This window comes from Anopheles funestus, chromosome 3RL (genome assembly GCF_943734845.2).
Source record: "Anopheles funestus chromosome 3RL, idAnoFuneDA-416_04, whole genome shotgun sequence".
NCBI classification, from domain to species: Eukaryota; Metazoa; Arthropoda; class Insecta; order Diptera; family Culicidae; genus Anopheles; species Anopheles funestus.
This window is the reverse complement of record NC_064599.1, coordinates 14,548,612-14,566,619: the sequence shown is the minus strand read 5'-3', so window position 1 is coordinate 14,566,619 and position 18,008 is coordinate 14,548,612. Positions and strand designations below refer to the sequence as shown.

At 40.5% G+C, this 18,008-nt stretch overlaps 1 protein-coding gene across 1 annotated transcript; it reads right to left on the bottom strand.

The window, feature by feature from the left end:
* Positions 1-556: 556 nt before the first annotated feature.
* Positions 557-17,831, bottom strand: LOC125767131 (zinc finger protein 260-like). The gene is made up of 16 exons (XM_049433396.1): positions 16,921-17,831; positions 14,246-14,398; positions 13,518-13,656; positions 13,350-13,427; positions 13,050-13,133; positions 12,515-12,598; positions 12,066-12,149; positions 11,725-11,808; positions 11,108-11,191; positions 10,206-10,289; positions 10,025-10,108; positions 9,477-9,560; positions 8,957-9,040; positions 8,468-8,551; positions 7,910-8,120; positions 557-7,820 (listed from the first exon to the last, which is right to left on the bottom strand). Exons 1-16 carry the CDS (start codon positions 16,933-16,935, stop codon positions 6,998-7,000), a joined length of 2,259 nt encoding a protein of 752 aa, XP_049289353.1. The 5' UTR covers positions 16,936-17,831; the 3' UTR covers positions 557-6,997.
* Between the last annotated feature and the right edge of the window lie 177 nt (positions 17,832-18,008).

Genomic DNA, 18,008 nt, shown 5'->3' with positions numbered 1-18,008 from the left:
TTGCGTATTCTTCAGAGGATTGTAATTGTATTGTAGATAGAAACGAACTATTTTAACTAAACATTATAGCGCATATGATAATTGCTGCTACGCATGCATATTTTTCCTCTAATACACTGTTGCCGTTTACATTGGAGGGTGCCGACTGTGGGAAAACTCAAAGCTCTCAGCAATATGAACAAATAGTAAACGAAGGCAAAAATACGGTGTTGCTAAAGCCAGCTGGCATTATGCTGTGGAACTGGGAAATTAAAAGCATATAAAAGAAAATAAATGAGTATTTTCATGTCAATGATGACAACACATTCGTAGCGGCACCGATGATTAGATGATCTTCACATTACTATTGATCGGAAAGGTTAGTGTGTACAAATGAAGTGAAAACCGAGTTCATCCGATACAGTGTGTAACATAAATGTATACCTTGTTATTCTTTTCGTTTGTTAATGTTTTTAAAATTGCATTTTTTTTTGTAAATTCACTTGAAACTACGATTGGACCCATGGTGTTTCTCAATATTTTCGATTTCACGGTTTAGTTGTTACAAAAAGGCATGTTCACTAATAGGTATTGTTTTCATTTTATTATTGATTGGTTGTGTCTATACAAATTATCTCATCTCGTAAATGTAACGTCTAACTCATAATCGTAATAATAGTAGGAAGGCGCGGCGGCACCGGCTCTCATCCCCACACAGCTCTCATAGTAATGAATAAAAGTATTTTTGCATTCTAAAAAAAAATCTACCCACGCGCTCTGCATTAATTGAAAAAATAATTTCACTGAAATCTGCAACTCTGGGATACAATTTTGTTTTTTGTTTGTTTGTTATCAACGTGTGTGAAACAGATCGAAATCATTTTGATTATCGTGGCAGAGAGCAACGCACATATCCATCATTCGTACTGGTTTACCTCCCATCCTGATGGTCGGAATTAATGAAAGCTTAACGGAGGATAACATGTTATGACCGTTTTCGAACTTTACGCTATTCCCTTTGCGCACGCGTAATAAATCAAATGTAGAACAACTCATCATACAATAACGCGAATACGTGAGGGTTATTGGATCCTTTACGTTGTCCAGGTTGCTTATCGCATCTTAATCGCGCAAGCCAATAATAGTAATAAGTCACAAACTTAACCTTAACTAACACACACACATGGAGAGGAACAGGCACAGTGAACGTACACACACAACACACACACTCACATAAGACACGCGTAAAACTATGCAGTGCAGTGTAAGTGGCGTTGTGTTTCGATTCATAGCTTGGGTTTTTACAAAACATTAACGTAAATAGCAAGTTTTAACACTAACAGAATAAGGATGCGAAACATTTGCGCGCAACTCAACCAACTTCTTTTCATTGGCTTCACTTTCCCATTTTTTTCCACCGCGTGTGTATGTGTGGTTGCTTAGTTGTTTGTGTTGTGTGCCATATAACTTCGTTTTTCCTAACATTTAGAGCATGTCCATTTCTCTTCTTTCAACAATCATAACAAACGCACCCCTCGTTCTGTACATCTTTCCACTGCAACCACATTTCCATTTCTTAACACAAACTATCATTGTATCCCTGTCCGTCGTCAGTATCACCACCTAAACTACTTTTACTGCAGCAGCTGTGCAATCTTGTATTCTTATCTTCTTATCTTGGATGTTAACGCATCAAACACTAGAACGCAATGAGAAATCAACCAGCATGTCCTTCGTCTTATCAAAGTGTACCACTGTGCTTTCGCTACCTTGGCGACAGATACTAAGAAGAGTAATAGCACACATATAAACAAAAGCGCATGCATTTCACCTCTCTCCGAGCGCTAGTAGAAGGTCTTTTAGTAATAGCAGTAACAGTTCTCTGTGTTTGAATTTCTTCTTTCCGCGATTGATGTGGCTCTGTCTTTACAGAGGACTTGGCTTGTATTCTACATGTCTCTAATTTTGCTTTGTTTGTTTGTATAATTTTTAATCTTTTTATGCTTTTCAGCATTTTGTTCTCACTACGAACAATGGTTTCTTTATGTCATTCAAACCGTGTTTATGAACAGAAGGACCTTACTAATTGTTGAGCGATTGATTGTATACTAACCATGCAGTAGTAGTACAGTAGTCTGTTTGTATTCGTTGACAGATGTTAGGGATTTGTGGCAAAAATGAAATAACTGTCTTTCTGGAAAATGGAAGCAAAGGGGCTCGAAGTAATCCTGATTTTTATCGACTCCATGAGAAAAACGAAACAAATCAGTACGTTCAATAGAAGGAACAGCCCACGTAATTTACACCCAATTAGTAAGGTCGCATACTGTCGTGTTTTCTCCCTCGCGCGTTTATGTATGATTTATCGTACATAACTATTGTTTTAAAAACGTCCTATCTGTTCTATTTATCTGTTGCACTATTCTCGCACGCACGATATCATACCAATGCTTTCTTATGAATTAGTTTTAAAGTTGGTTTACCGCCTCTGGCATCTGTTTAGAACAGTTAATTTTACTCTTTCATTGTTTATTACACTGTCTGTTACTTTGCTATGTCTTTCCACTATTCATACTTTTTTTTGTATGCTTTTTCAAGTAGTTCATACTCCTGTTTTACTATTTTGAAGCTACTTTACATTGAGTGTAGCTTTTTTATGTCTAAGTATGATTGTTACAATAGCTTGCAAATACAATCTACATAGCAGGGGAACGAACATGGTTGATAAAGTATCGGGAGTGGTGAGGATGTAACGCATAAGGGGGAGACACTTTTAAAAACCTACTCATCATTTTGAAGGTCATATATCGTAATGCTGCTCTGCTTTTGTTTTGCTTTTCTTTGTGATCATTTCTTCATTTGTAGTTAAAAACTAGTTTTGATTAGGGTCCAATTTCCTGCATGCACTCCTTAAATGTTTCCCTTGCTGTTGAATAAACACTAGCAGCTTTTTTTTCTCTTTCAAATGGTGTAGGAATGTGCGTTGCTTCAACGTTCTTCTTCATTTGACTCTACTTTCTTACTATACATACATTTTTTTTCGGCTTCATTTTTACAGCGCGCATGTTATTCCACCATTTGTTATTCTACTTCCAGGAGGTTTGGATCGAAAATATTCTTCTTGTTGATACTTGCGATGGCTAAGAGAACAGAATTTACCCTATGCGATTTAAAAAAATACTTTTTTTACATTCATCATGACCTTTTAAAACATAACCCCATTCATAGCAGTTGTGAGAAAATTATTTCATTTTCATTGATTCACAATAATCATTTTGCCAATTGTTTGTTAATGATTTATGAAAATCAGCTTTACACATTTATTCTTGGTTGTAATTCTTGTAATTGCCTTTTCCGATGACACATGACGAACAAATTAAGCGTCCTAGGTCATTTATTAAAATATTAATGTGCGGGGGAGAATTGATCATTGCAGGTAACAAGCTCAGTCAAGATTGACGTACGAAAAGGATTGCCGCTGCAGTTGTACATGTGAAGACATTAAACTCCAATTGATTATCTTCAACACAATCTGATAGCTTTGATATACCTGGTTGATTTTGGCTAAGTAATATAAAATAGAAGATTTCCAATGGAATATCACAGTCCACGTGCAAATCTCAGCATATAAAACTGAGTTGATGCATCAGAAAATACACACAAAACACAAAAAAAGCTTACAACCAGTTACTTACAAGTTTTTAATAAATTTCCTCATGGTCTCAGACGGGAAAGAAGATCCTAAAACCGCTAGGCAATGATATTTTATTCTTTCGGGAAATTGGTTGATTTGGCAAGTGATTGTACAACACACTCGGTTTGATTTCAAATCTCGGCTGAGGTGCGCACATGTAGCCAGTCGTTAGACTAGGAAGGCCAAGACAAAGGAAGGCCTACAAAGTTAGCTGCAGCGGCCAAAAATAAAATAAAAATGGATGTTCCACAAGCACTAGACCCAAGTAATGTGTCCAAAGAAGAGATCTTGTTTCTTTTGCCCCACACGCACTGTTTTTATAAAACAATAAAAACATAATTTCAAACGACAAGCGATTGTAGGAGTAATAAACACCGCATTAAGGATAAATTCTCCATTTCCATCATCTTGGAAGATACAAATATGCTTGGATTCTATGGAAGACATTAAGCGAAAAGATCATACGATACAACAGAAAACAAATACATCGACGATCTTCTAATGGCTGCGGACCGACTGTTAAAGCAAAGGCATACAACCAAGCAATTTGATCGCTATAGCTGGTCATGTGCGACAGAGGCGTACGTTTCGAGAAACTATCACACTACTGCGTTAAGATATGATCCTATCATTATGTTGCTACATACGTTCTTACAACATGTTTTACAATCTACAATCTACTTGCTATTGCTCTCCTCGTTCACAGACTTAATCTTTGCTTGACAAGTTCCATCGGAAATTGATGTTCTAACTTATGTTGCTCTCCTGAGTGTGTTTTCTCCGCTAATTACACAATACCCTAGTAGTATGTTCGTTTCATGTGTGTATGTGCGCGTGTGCGTGCGTGCCTTGTTCGGTTTCACTGTTTCCTGTACATGCTACACCTACAGGACGTAGCCTTGGCTGAGGAGGTTTTCTTTTCACTAACGACTAACTAGGGCAGCACACTATCTCTCGTATTTCTTCCTACATACGTGCAGTCTCCCCCAAAAGCAAAATCGTGTGTAGCATTGTCTCGGGTGGTGTATTCTTCTCACATATACGATGTGCTTCGCAGTGCTACCAACTAACAACCGAGACTAGCATCATTGAGGAGATGCCAATAATGGCGAAAAGGATGACAAATGTGGAACACCCACAACACCACAAAAGTGTTGACTTTTAATAGGTATTCGTAACACGCAAAGCGACCAATAGATACTCCCAGAAAAAATCACCACAATAAACACGGGAGTAAAACAGATATCAACTGCAAAGGTTTTCCTAATAATTATTGTAAATGTGCATCAGCATTAATCGGCATGTTGCTCCTACTCATCAAGCTGACAATTGGTATTTACGAGGTTCCGTATAATGCAGAATGCATGTCTTGAGAACCGAATTTTTTGCCCTTCGCTGGTTGAGTAGCTAGCTAGCTTTGCACTACAGCAAAATCAGATGCTTATCATTATCAACCCCTAGGCCAACTAATGTTATCACACATATCTTTCTTGTATTAAGTCTTCCTTTGAGCTAGTAGTTAGCTGCTCCTCAACGTATGCACACGTTGCATCACCATAACAATCCATTCTTCTCTCTAATTTGCCATTCAACCAAATACAACGGATATGGATTCGTAAAGCAAGAGAAAATAATTTTGTTAACCAGTTCCAACGAAACGATCGTAAGGTGGCTGATTCTAGGCCGAGGTAAAAATATGTTCACATTTCATATGGTAATATATATCACAACTGTTGTACGACATCCTCTCAGTCGTAGTACATAAAATATTGTATCTTGCTTGAATGTGTTTTCTCCTATTTTTCGAACCTAAATTCGTTTCATAAATTTTACAGCTCCACCCTGAGAGGATGATATAATGATGTTGAGAGTAGAACGAATGAAAAGGGCGAAAAACATTGTTTAAAAACTGTGGCACACCTCACTACTGATCTGCAGATCTTTTTAGCGAACATCCTTCACACACACACACACAACATCAGGTTCTATCACACTTTTTGTTTCATATTTCGTCTCTAATCTCTCTCTCTACCTCTCTTTCTCTGCTTCTTTTCTCCTGTCTATCTGGTCTCTTATTAACGAACGCTTGTGCAGTCTTTCCATCGTATTGAAGACCTCCCATCTACTCGCATCCTTTATATCACTGTTACGCGTCTATGGCGTCAAAACTACTTGCTACTTATTTGTAATTCACGGTTTGGGACCACCGCCACCACAGTCCTTGGTGTGCTCTTACAAAATACAAACACACACACACACATCTACGGGAGCCAGAGAGAAAAGCGTAACATGCAAGTTTAAAAAGCATGTTTTAAAACTATACACACAATTCGACATTCCGGAACCTTAACTGCTGCAATTTTCTGTTGTATGACTATATTACACGATACTACGTTAGCTAATATATATATGTGTGTGTCCATGTGCGCATATGTATACATATCCTTCAAAAGCCGATTTCATTTTGTTGCTCCACAATATTAAGAGTGTTGGATTTAGATTCCATTTCATTCTTTCCAACCCTACGCGTATTGGTACGCGTTCTGATCATACGAGGTTCGTGACTTAGTAAAATAATTTTGCATGCTACGACAGCGCACGGCAAAAGAAACCTATCTCTAAAACATTACCATGAATAATATGGTAAATTACAATTGTTAACTAATAACGATGATGTATAAAATTAAAACAGCACATCATTACCATCAATAATCTGATGGAATGCGGAAAGTGAGAGGGGCCCACGGGTATCCTTCCTCACTAGTTTCCGTTTGTCCCTCCTTGATTTCCTCCTGAGTATTAAAGAACGTCTTCTCTTGGAGTCCCGCTCCTATTGTATCGGCAATTTATGCTTTCCTTACGTGTGTGTGTTTTCCTACGGTAACTCTATCCAGAACAATTAATTCCTCAAAATATTGATTTGTAACGCTGACAAACAAACTGGGCAGAGAAGATATAATACAGCGTGAAATTCGCTTGTACAGTTTCTCAGTGTTACATATCTATGTTATTCTGAAGCGAGTTACCACACTGAGCTGCCAAAAACCCTTCTCTCGAGCAACTATATCGAGGCCATGCTCCGCGAGTGACCTTTTCCCTTACGGATAGTATTGAAAATCGAATGCAGACAGTTTACTTACCGCAAACAGCTTCACCACCAACACCACCGTTCTCTTCGTCCGGCTTTTCCGCTTTCACGACAAATGGTAGCATCATCGACGAGCTCGGTAGAAGGGACACACCGGCCGGCGCAGGGGTGGTTGCCGAATCAACGACAACCGACGCCGACGGCGGCCGTATCGTGGGTCCCTTGCAAGCGTTCCATTATGTGCTGTGATTGTTGTTGAACGGCGGAATGTGAAACAGCGGTGAAAGGATCTTGTGCGATATGTTCGGCAGGTGCGAGATGTGCGGATGGTGGAAGTTCACCTGATGGTGAAGGTCGCCGGACGCACCGTGATCCTGCGGATGAGGCAGGTGTGAACTAATCAGATGGTGCGATAGCTGCTGCTGTAGATGGATCGGAAGGTTGTGCTGCTGCTGCAGTATTAGATGCTGCTGGTGGCTACTGAGTGGTGAAAGTTGCTGCTGTTGTGGATGTCCCTGCTGTTGTTGCTGCTGGTGTGCCTGTTGTTGTTGCTGCTGCTGTTGCTGCTGTTGTTGCTGCTGTTGCTGCTGCTGTTGTTGTGCGTGAGCGGAAGGATGCTGAGGAAGACCGACACTTGGTGGGGAGTGTTGTTGTTGAGCGTGTGGATGGCCGGTCGGAATACCGGATAGTATTCCGTTTGTTGTCACATGCCCGTGATGCGAATGGGCCGTGGGTGCTAGGTTGTGCGGGGTTACGTTAGAACCAACCGACGAAGAGATGACTGAGGTAAGGATGGCTGACGGAATATGCATCGGAGTTGGTGGTTGCGATTGACTAACACTGATACCGTTTCCACCATTTGCTGCACCGCCATTGGTGGTGGAAATATGTTGCTGCATACCCGAATTCGAGCTACCGTCGATGTCTACCTCGCTCTTAATGTTTTCCAATTTGACACTGTGTTGCTGTACGCTGTTAATGCCACAGTGTCTGGTGTGGCGCTCAAACTCGATGATATCCTCAAACTGCATCTTGCACGTCTGGCAGCTGTAGAGAATGCTAAAAATAGCGTACAACAATTAGACTGTGCGAACATAAAACTTCCTACACATCTCCCACGTGACAAAATCGAGGAGGGCAATACTTACGCCATCACCTGACCGTTTTGTTGCTCCTGCTTAATCGCTTGCTTCTGATGGCTCAGCAAATGTTTCTTCAAATTTGAATACTGCGAATAGGACTTCGGACACAGCGGGCAGGTGTGTGGCCGTATGCCGAGATGTACCATTTCGTGCTTTTTCAGATTGGCATTTTGTGAGAAAGCCTTATCACAGCTTTTGCATTTGAATGGTTTTTCCCCTATTGGTGAAATATACAGAAAAAATATGTATTAACGAAAGCAACTAAAGACTATTAATTTAACAAAAATCTACTAAGCCAACTAACTAAAACGGATGAGCATAAAATCGAAAATTACCAAGGTGTGAATATGGAAGGTGGGAAGCTTTTTTAAATCGTATTCAAATTCAGTTAATCGAAACCATCGTTACACTATATAACATTTTTAATTGATGTCCTAACAAATTACGTTGATTGTTGGGTAAATTTGGCTAACTTGTTAATATAAATGAAACTAAAACAAATAAGGAAATTAAAAAAAATTAACGAACTGTCAGCGAATAGATAATAAAAACGTTATTAATTACCCGTATGGAGCATCTGATGCTTAACCATGTTTGCCTGTTGAGCAAATGCTTTATCGCAAGTTGGACATTTGTACGGTTTGATTCCTAACGCGGGTAGATCGTTAAAAGTGACAGATAGAACGGGATCGAGCACCATCAAGCAGCCGGATTCACGCGGTTACATCCAGAGAATGACCAACCAGCCGCGTGTACCAATTTGCAGCAACCGACCGAGAAATAGAAACACAAAATTAAAGCAAATCGTCGATACTTTTTGTTCCTATCGGTATTGTTCCTATCTGTGCCATTTATTTTTGTCCATGCAAAGCATGCTAGGGGGGAGAGGGGGGCTGCATAGACACGCTACAACAACACTACACAACATTAACAATCACGACAAGGAAGGTGTGTGTGTGTGTACACAACCGGATAAAACAAGGAAGGAGATAGCACATGTTGTTGGAGGAAGAGTAAAGAATGAAATAGAACTAAAAACAAAATGTTTATTACCGCTGTGGAGCATCTGATGTTTAACCATGTTGGCCTGCTGGGCAAAGGCTTTATCGCAAACCGAACATTTGTAAGGTTTTATTCCTGGACAGCGCGCAATTCGCAGAGGTTGTGTGGCACGACGGATCGCGTTTTGTTTATTCCATTCCGGAGTAGTACACAGGAAAAAGCGTGCGTATTTTTTATGTGTTTTTGATATCCAGTTGCATTTTGTTTTTGTATTTTTTTTTTTTTCAACAAACGCGATTGATCATAGAATGAAAATGAAAGAAAGGGAAATGAAACAACAATATCGGAAGCGTAGACGGAATTAAACGGCAGTAAAACAAAAAAAACTGCTCCAAGAAATTTGTCGGCTAGCAAGTGTGATACCATCAATGTAAAACGCGTTCATCGTCCTGCCGGAAATGTTCGGGCGGGCACGATGATGAACGGGAGATGCATTGACCATGGCAGGAGCTAGCACAACAATTGAGAGCAAACGAAAGATGGAAAAGAAAAGGAATATAAATGGTATTACCGGTATGAAGCATCTCGTGTTTAACCATGTTGGCCTGCTGTGCGAATGCCTTGCCACAGGTATTGCATTTGTACGGTTTTATACCTAGTAGACGAAAAGGAGCATTGGTTTGTGGTCGCTTTAGTGAACATTCACGTGTAAGCATTGTAAAAAAAATAGTAAATGGACATCATGGTTGCACTACAACATGCCAAAAGGCAAGAGAAGAGATTCATTTTGGAGATTATCTAGTAAAAAGTCTACAGCATTACTCTTAGCTGAACCAAATAGAACAACTTCCTGGCACCTTCGGTAACTGATTTTAGATACTCGTTCGTTTCAGTATGACCTAGCTACGTAAACATCGGCACCATTGTACCGAAGTGGAATTTAGAGAGATGGATGCAAATCTTCAATACGAAAATGCATGAAATAATGTCGTTCATTTCACAATCATTCCATAGCGCCTAATTCATCTTCCCTTCTACCGTATGATAGTTCTAGTGCAGCATGCATGTAAGGAATGGCAGTTGATCGTCTTAAATTTCAATAAAAACTCGATAGTTTACCGGTATGGAGCATCTGATGTTTGACCATATTGGCCTGCTGGGCAAACGCTTTGTCACATGTACCACACTTGTACGGTTTTAGGCCTAGGAAATAAAGATAGTAAAAGATAATGGAGGGTCCACTTAGCACGGCGCTAGACACTTAAACAAACTAACTGCATCAGCAATGCTCAACACTTACCCGTATGCAACATTTGATGTTTCATCATGTTTGCTTGCTGGGCAAATGCTTTGTCACAGGTGGGACACTTGTACGGTTTAATACCTGCAAAACAAATTAAAACCGTAGAGTATATGTTGTAATTTGCAAGCCATTTTGCGGAGCGCGCACTCGCAAAGCTTTGAAACGTTAAGGATAAAGGAATGATGGAGATGATGATGGTGATGAGTGAGATTAAAAACCTAGGAATCTAGTGTTTGCAGATAAAAACAGAACAAATGCATCCACATTTTCCTATGACATGGCCCAGCAGTTTGAAAACAAACAAAAAAAAACGCAAACGCTAACATAAAATCAGCAGTTTTTCTCAACACACACCCACACCTGTGTGGTTTGGCACAATATGTAATGCGATGGAGAAACAAATCGATAAGCTCAATATTTCATTACATCGGGTTTGTTAAACGCTATGTAACTATTTATTATTCTTGGCCCAAAACACAAATCAAGTATTCTCTATGTTATCTGACCGTACAAAGATTACCGTACTTATTATCGCTCACGTGTTCCTACAACATTAGCCTTTCCTGTTAATGCTCCAACTTTGTTTCGGAAAACATCATTTATCTCATTTTATCATTGTGGTCGGACCAAAAACCGAATTTTCTTGCAAAAATTCGATAGGTTGTAAAGATGTCTACTAATTATTTCTCTCTACCTGTTAAATCTATTGCATCTTCACGCAGTTCTTCCGAACTACGTTCACTTACGGTCGAAAGGATATTTATAAAAAAAAATAAAAAAAACTAACTAAATGTGACAGAGATGTTGTTAATGCTTATGTTATTTTGGCGAATCAGGTTCGCGCTCTTGTGTATCATCATCTATTACGGTATCGATGTAATAACACTCTAGGGAATTACCGGTATGAAGCATCTCGTGTTTAACCATGTTGGCCTGCTGAGCAAATGCCTTTCCACAAGTGGAACATTTGTACGGTTTTACGCCTATTGTGTAGTAGATCGCAGTTCGGAACAAAGTTTATATCCCGGCGATCGACGACGAGTAGCGCGCGTGCGATGAGAGGTACGATGAATGATAAATCGTAGATTATTTTTTTGTTTGATTTTTATATATATGCATATTTATCAGTTTGTGGTAGAGGTGTCGTTGCCGATTGTTTTATTTTTTTTGCGATTACACGAGTTTCCGCGATGGCGTAGAAGGCGAAGGGTAAGAGAAGACGCGCGCGCATATATGGCCAAGCGGTCGGAAAAGAGAAAAAAGAGAAAATATCCACCGATCAGTGATATGAAATTTATGTAAAACGAAAAGAAATAAACATAAAAAAACGAACAATAAAGGAAGTAAGTATTTAACATGAGGACAAACTTAAACAAAATAAAAAAAAACAAAACATGTAGAGCAATAGAAAAGGAAAGAACAAATGAAGCATTAAGGGATGTAACTATCAACTGATGGAATGATTTTGAGTATGAAAGGTCAGGGCAACTTAATAAGAAATTACTTTCAAACTTACCGGTGTGCAACATTTGATGTTTCACCATGTTAGCCTGTTGAGTGAAGGCCTTCTCACAAACAGGACATTTGTATGGTTTAAGACCTAGAATATGGATGAAAATAATGCATTAGTTAAAAAGGCATTACATTTAATAACTTAGCTATGACTAATAAAGCCCACATATTGTTCCTTTTGATGCACTAATACTTCAGTATGAACCAAACATGATGTCAGCAATGCATAATTGTGACGAAGCTGTGAAAAGTTCTCATCACGATAGTGCGTACGAGCTATGGATTAAATTGATCCATTGCTTAGGCGGGACATGGGCTAAATGTGTTGCTTATCACATTACTTACCGGTATGTAACATTTGATGCTTGATCATGTTGGCGTGTTGCGTAAATGCTTTTTCGCAAACGGGACACTTGTAAGGCTTCAAACCTGTAGGCCGAGAATCACATGTTGTACAGGCAAATAACATACGAAGGAATTGTAGTTGTTGAGTAGCAGAATATGTAAAAAGCGAGAGCAAATAATTTCAAATTATTAGAAGTGAACTAAAGATCTAGTCTAGCTGTATTTAAAGGATAACATCAAATAAAGAGGTAAAGAACAGGCAAATCATTCTTATAAACACATTGCACTTTTTTTGCAAGGTGATAACATCGGAAAGTTACAGGCTGTATTACTGATAGTGAATTTTTCAATATTAATCTCTACACATCTAACTAGCAAAGTGAACAAAAAAATTAGAACAATAACGTTAGCGAACAAATTACGGTAGGAAAAAAAATACACTGGCTAACCTGTATGAAGCATTTGATGTTTGACCATGTTTGCATGTTGCGAAAATGCTTTCTCGCACACGGGACATTTGTATGGTTTAAGTCCTGCAATTGAAGATGATTAAAGAAAGGATGTAGTACTGTGTAAATGAAAAGAAAAGCAAGCAAACTGTTGAGATCGTTTAAAATAAATTATGGATTGGAATGCGAACGAAATAAACCGTATGTATGCCCCTGTATGTTCGTACACTACGCATCAGAATGAACCAAACATAAAGTCATCAATGTAATTGTGACCAAACTGTGTAAAATAGTCATCATTGTAGTGCACGACCAGGAATCGATTACGTCTTTTCTTTTTCAACATAAAATCAATTGCCTATGCAGTATGCTAAATCCTTTTCTTTTTTTATGGAATAACAAAATAAACAAACCAATCAAACAAAAAGTTCTTAACAATACATCACAAGACTTAATTCGTTGCCATTTTAATCAAGTGAAGCGTTACGTCCTTCCCGATAAATTAATCCCATCCAATTACAATTCTTTTGCTTACCGGTATGTAGGAGTTGATGTTTTAGCATGTTAGCTTGCTGCGTGAAACATTTTTCACAAATTGGACACTTGAACGGCTTTAGTCCTGTGTGAAAGAAATAGAAAGTTTTAAATAAAATTTTTATATTTTTTTATTTTCTTAAATTGGTACAGTTCTATCAATACATTATGCATCAGAATGAACCAAAAATTGTCGTCAAAAAAAGTTTGCGAAAATGCTGTGAAAAGCTGTCATCATGCGTAACGCATTGTGTACAAAAGGTGCCAAAACAGTGTCCGTGTTTTGTATGAATATACTCACCATTGTGGACGAGATCATGTCGCTGAAGGTTGGCCAGCTGAGTGAAGCCTTTGTTGCATATCTGACACACGAAAGGACCTGTACGTGGATGGAGTTGGCGAGAAACATTCCAAACGGCTTGAATGGTGAAAATGTTATGAATAACTTCAAATGTCTAAATATACTTACGTTCACCGGTGTGCGCCTTGGTGTGCTTCCACATGGAACTATGGCTGGGAAATTCTTTACTACAAATCTCGCATTTAAACTTGTTCTCCGTCAAATGTTTGGTCCGGTGCTGTTCCATCTCTTCCATCGTATCAAAACGCTGAAGAAAAAGAATGAAAACTCGAATTTATTTTCATTCAACAGTTGTAAAAGTTTGTTTGTGTTGGTTTTTTGGGCACATCATGTTTAGGATGGAATTCTTTACGGGTATCTAAAGAAATGGAAAGGATTACATTTGTTGTGTTATTTCGATCATGCATCGATCGTGTGTGCTTTCGTTGTACCCAAGAACCAGTACGATACGAAAGTGGAAATGCAAAGAAACGCCGATGGATGAGCGTGTGAAAGAGAAGCGGTGGATCAGGAACAGGTTTTGTTATTTTTAAATCCCTTTCCCTGTATGTTTGCGTTTATCTTTTCCTCCAAAGTCAATACTTTCAGCGAAGGCAAGGAATAAAAGCAGGATGAGTGAATCAGTATACCAAGTTAATTTGCTCGCCAGGCCTAAACGTTTGGCTGAAAGTACAACATACGTATTGCGCCAACCCTCCCCTACTGTGATCATGCTTGTACAAGAAGCAATGCGGTCATCACACAACATGCAATTTTCTTTTGCGCCAATATGTTATAAAAACCCCCTCGCGGAAGTGCAAACAAAGGTCAGAAGGATTTGTTTTAGTTCAACCTACCTTCCGGCATTGTGGACACTTGATTTTGTTGAGATTGATTAGCGTATTGCCCAGGGACAGCGATACCACGAAATGCTTATTGTCTGCTAGCGGATCCTGCTGTAGCATTTCGGAACGAGTTAGCTCGATTACACCATCATCGAATTGGGTTTGCTAGAATAAAAAAAAGGAACGAACAAAATGAAAAAAATGACTTTACGAATCATTCAAAAATAAAAAATTAAAAAAAATATCTGTGCTGTACCATCCGAAGTACTCGCGTTACAAACATAAATGATTCTACTATTTGCGACTAACAAACTGTTCTTTTTTTGTAAATAATTTTGTATTCGAAGTAAACAAAAAAAAAATACATCACTCCCGCAATGAAAGGAGAATCCCGTGGAAGGCCATCCGAAAAGAAGGGAAAAGAATCCAACCAAAGGTAGTGTAGTGGTGACGAAAGCGAAAGCACAAAGCGAAGAGAAGATGAAAAAATGGAGAGAACGACCAATTTAGAACTGTTGGTGAAGAGTCAATACCGGATCACTCGTTTTGGGCAATGCAAAAGATGGAACGGAGAATGTAAAAAAAAACAGGATGACTTTTGGGAAGGCAAGATGCGTCTCGCGCGCGCGCCATTATGTGATGGTTGTCCGCCCGACTTGCTGGTGGTACTGGTGTTGGTGGAGAGGTATGTAGGTAATATTTATGATCGTGGGTAGTGGAATGCAGTGGAACGAAAAAAAAGCCACGACCCACGGGACGATAATAAATTTATCGTCCAAAATTTAACCACACCGGCACCGGCAACTATGGATTGTTGGACCAACTTGTGCGCTAGGCATACGCTTCTTCGAGGTGTCATCCCGTTGGTCCCTGGTTGACAGCGGCGACGATACACATCGAAGCTAGGTATCGTGATTGAATTAAACATGCCAATAGACCATATCACATCATTGTTGTACGTGTTTCTGAGATAGAAAAAAAAACAATCTTCGTTAAACCATCCGTACACATGCACTCGTGAACTTACAGTCAAAATTTGTCGCCCAGGAATCGGATGTAAATATTCAATAGTGGCTCACCTGCACTATGAGATGACATCTTTTGCTGCTGTTGCTATGCAATACTTGTGTTTCATTCGCACATTTTTGCCACACAAAATCGCCAATCGCGAATCAATCTTCAACGCTGTTCAGCATTAATACCCCGTGCGTACATTCATGTTTGTGTGTGTGCGTGTATGTGCGGTTGAGTCAAATCGCAGATTTTGGCGAACGACGAAATCCAGCTCTCTCTCTACCATTTCTCTATCCTCTTTGTTTCCTTTTTCGCAAAAATCTAGCTGGCCACGAAATCGATCACATTGCCAAAATTCGCGAATCGCTTACCCCCTTTTTTTCTCTCCCGCATACGAACTAGAGTGTGAAGGAAACGCGAAAAAAAAGAAATTAAAATGACCCGTAGAAAAGCAAAGAAAATCACTTTAAAAAAACGAATCCATGTCTTCCTTGGACAGAAGGCAGCAGCTCCCCCTTCTTCTCTATACCCACCGTGGGTCAAACCCGACCAGCAGCCGCCGTTAACTTGCAGAGTAGATGAAAGGAAGGAAAAAAAAGTATCCCTACCCGGTTCACCCGGATCGCTGCTGCTCCCGAGTAATGAAGGGCAAACGGGTTGCGATGACGATGGACGGTGGAAAGCGAGGAGAACTTTACAAGATGCACGGCGGCAGCACACAACACCACACACACCAAGCGGAAGCCGCTGGTCCGCAACGAACGGGCCAAATTTTGGCAATGTAAGGGAAGGCTTCGATTTTTTCTTTCCCGTGTTCCTCACCACTATATAGGCTCACTCTCAAAGAGCGTAATATTTGCAAGGGTTTTTTTTGTCTTCCTTTCCGTTCGCTGTTGCGCTACTGCGTTCGCGATTGACAGTAGGTGACACATCATGTGGGACTGAAAGCAACGATGCTCATTTTTTAGGTTACTTTGATTTGCTTATTGTTTACAAAATGCGATAATATCGTTTTGAAGAAAATAAATCGCGCACAATTGCAAAGGAATGATGATTTATCACCAATTTAGCAGGCCGGGGTTCGCAATGCTACGCACACGAAAAATCACATCACGTCCCATTTTCAGTGTGACCCACTACATTTCGCGAAACCACATTTTCTTGCACCCGCACGCTCCGCGTTTTTTTATGCAAGACTGTACGACTTCACGCATACCGGAGCAGCGAATGTGGCAGTGTTGTTCGCCGGCCAACTGACTGTACGAACACACACACACACCCATCCAATAGCGATGATTCTCGCTGTCGTAATCGCGACCGGCAGCCCCAACCGCACACGCACACGCATGGTACGGTGTCTGGTGGGGTTGCCCCGGAGCGAATGAAAACGGGAGCCGCAAAAAGAAAAAAAATCCAAATCGCAAAGCTTCACTGCCATCAAAATCGCGACAAACGCACGGCGGAACCGGATGAATGAATACCGAGAGACACACAGCCAGAGAGGGAGTGACAATTCTATTCGACACCATTGTGCTCATGTCTACACCGCAATGAAATGCATGCTTTTTTAACCTGTATTAGGGTTATGATTCCACAACTACCCGTGTTCAACAGTGGGGAGGCAAACGCATGACATACGCATATGGGGTCATAATTAGCACGAGGATACTCACCAGCGGATAGAACATGGTTTTACACTGCTCCTGCGACTGCTCCAGGTTGCCGCCGTAAGGACAGTAAGGGCAATATCACAGGTGCTGGCCACCGGCCGTAGAGCACTGGAGAGCACGACTGAACGGGACGGCGACGCACAACCCTCCACGTATAACCGACACACTCGCTCTGCAGCAGCACACGCGACACAAGGCTGATCCGGAAGCGCGCTGCTGATGCTGTTCCGCCGTCTCGCCGATCGAGTGTGTGCGTGCGTGCGTGTGTGAAACTATTGCGTCCTTTCTCAACGCACACCTCGCTCATACACCATGAAACATGTAGCTGATTTGACTCCTTGATATTATGACTATACACCTGCTACTCTATGTAAAAGTGGTGGCGGTGGGTCCACTCCGATAATGTCCACCTTATCTACGGGGAAATCGCTCCTTCCGTAATTTCTTGCACTGGTTCCTGCACCGCGTTTGCCACACACTGGCTTTAAGGGAAAGCTGATCGTTTCTTGCTGGTGGTGGTGGTGGTGGTCTCTCGTCTTATGGTCCCGTCACACCCGTCCCGGGGGTAGGTAAAAAGCGTATTCCTGCAAAGCGCCGGGTAGCGACACAGGGAGCTGGATGTAGATGGAACGCGGAGCGCCGCTTCTCTTATCCTGACGCGTAAATGGCAACTCGTTGTGTTTGGATGAAAAGAAGATTTTTTTTACTTCCCGCTGGGAAGTGGTTTTGGAACAGAAAAACTGAAAAACCCAAAAACCGAGACACCAACAAGGAAAAACGAGAGACTCTTGTGCCACTGCCTGTGCGTGTGCTTCTTTTCTTCTTCACGTTTAGCTCTCAACGTCGTGGTCGCCGCTGCTGCCGCTTTCCGAAACTTGTCGCCGACGTCGCTGAACGGTAGCTGTAGTGGTAAACCTCATTGAAAGCTTCCGTTGTGTGCGTGAGATCGTGCGGTTGACAATTGCGGCGAAATTTCGCCGCTGTCAAGCCGATCAAAAATCAACAAATAATTATTTGTTTCACATTCGTTTGATGAAAAATATGCTTTTAATTTTCATGTTGATTGAGCGCAAATATCAATCGCTTCTTTA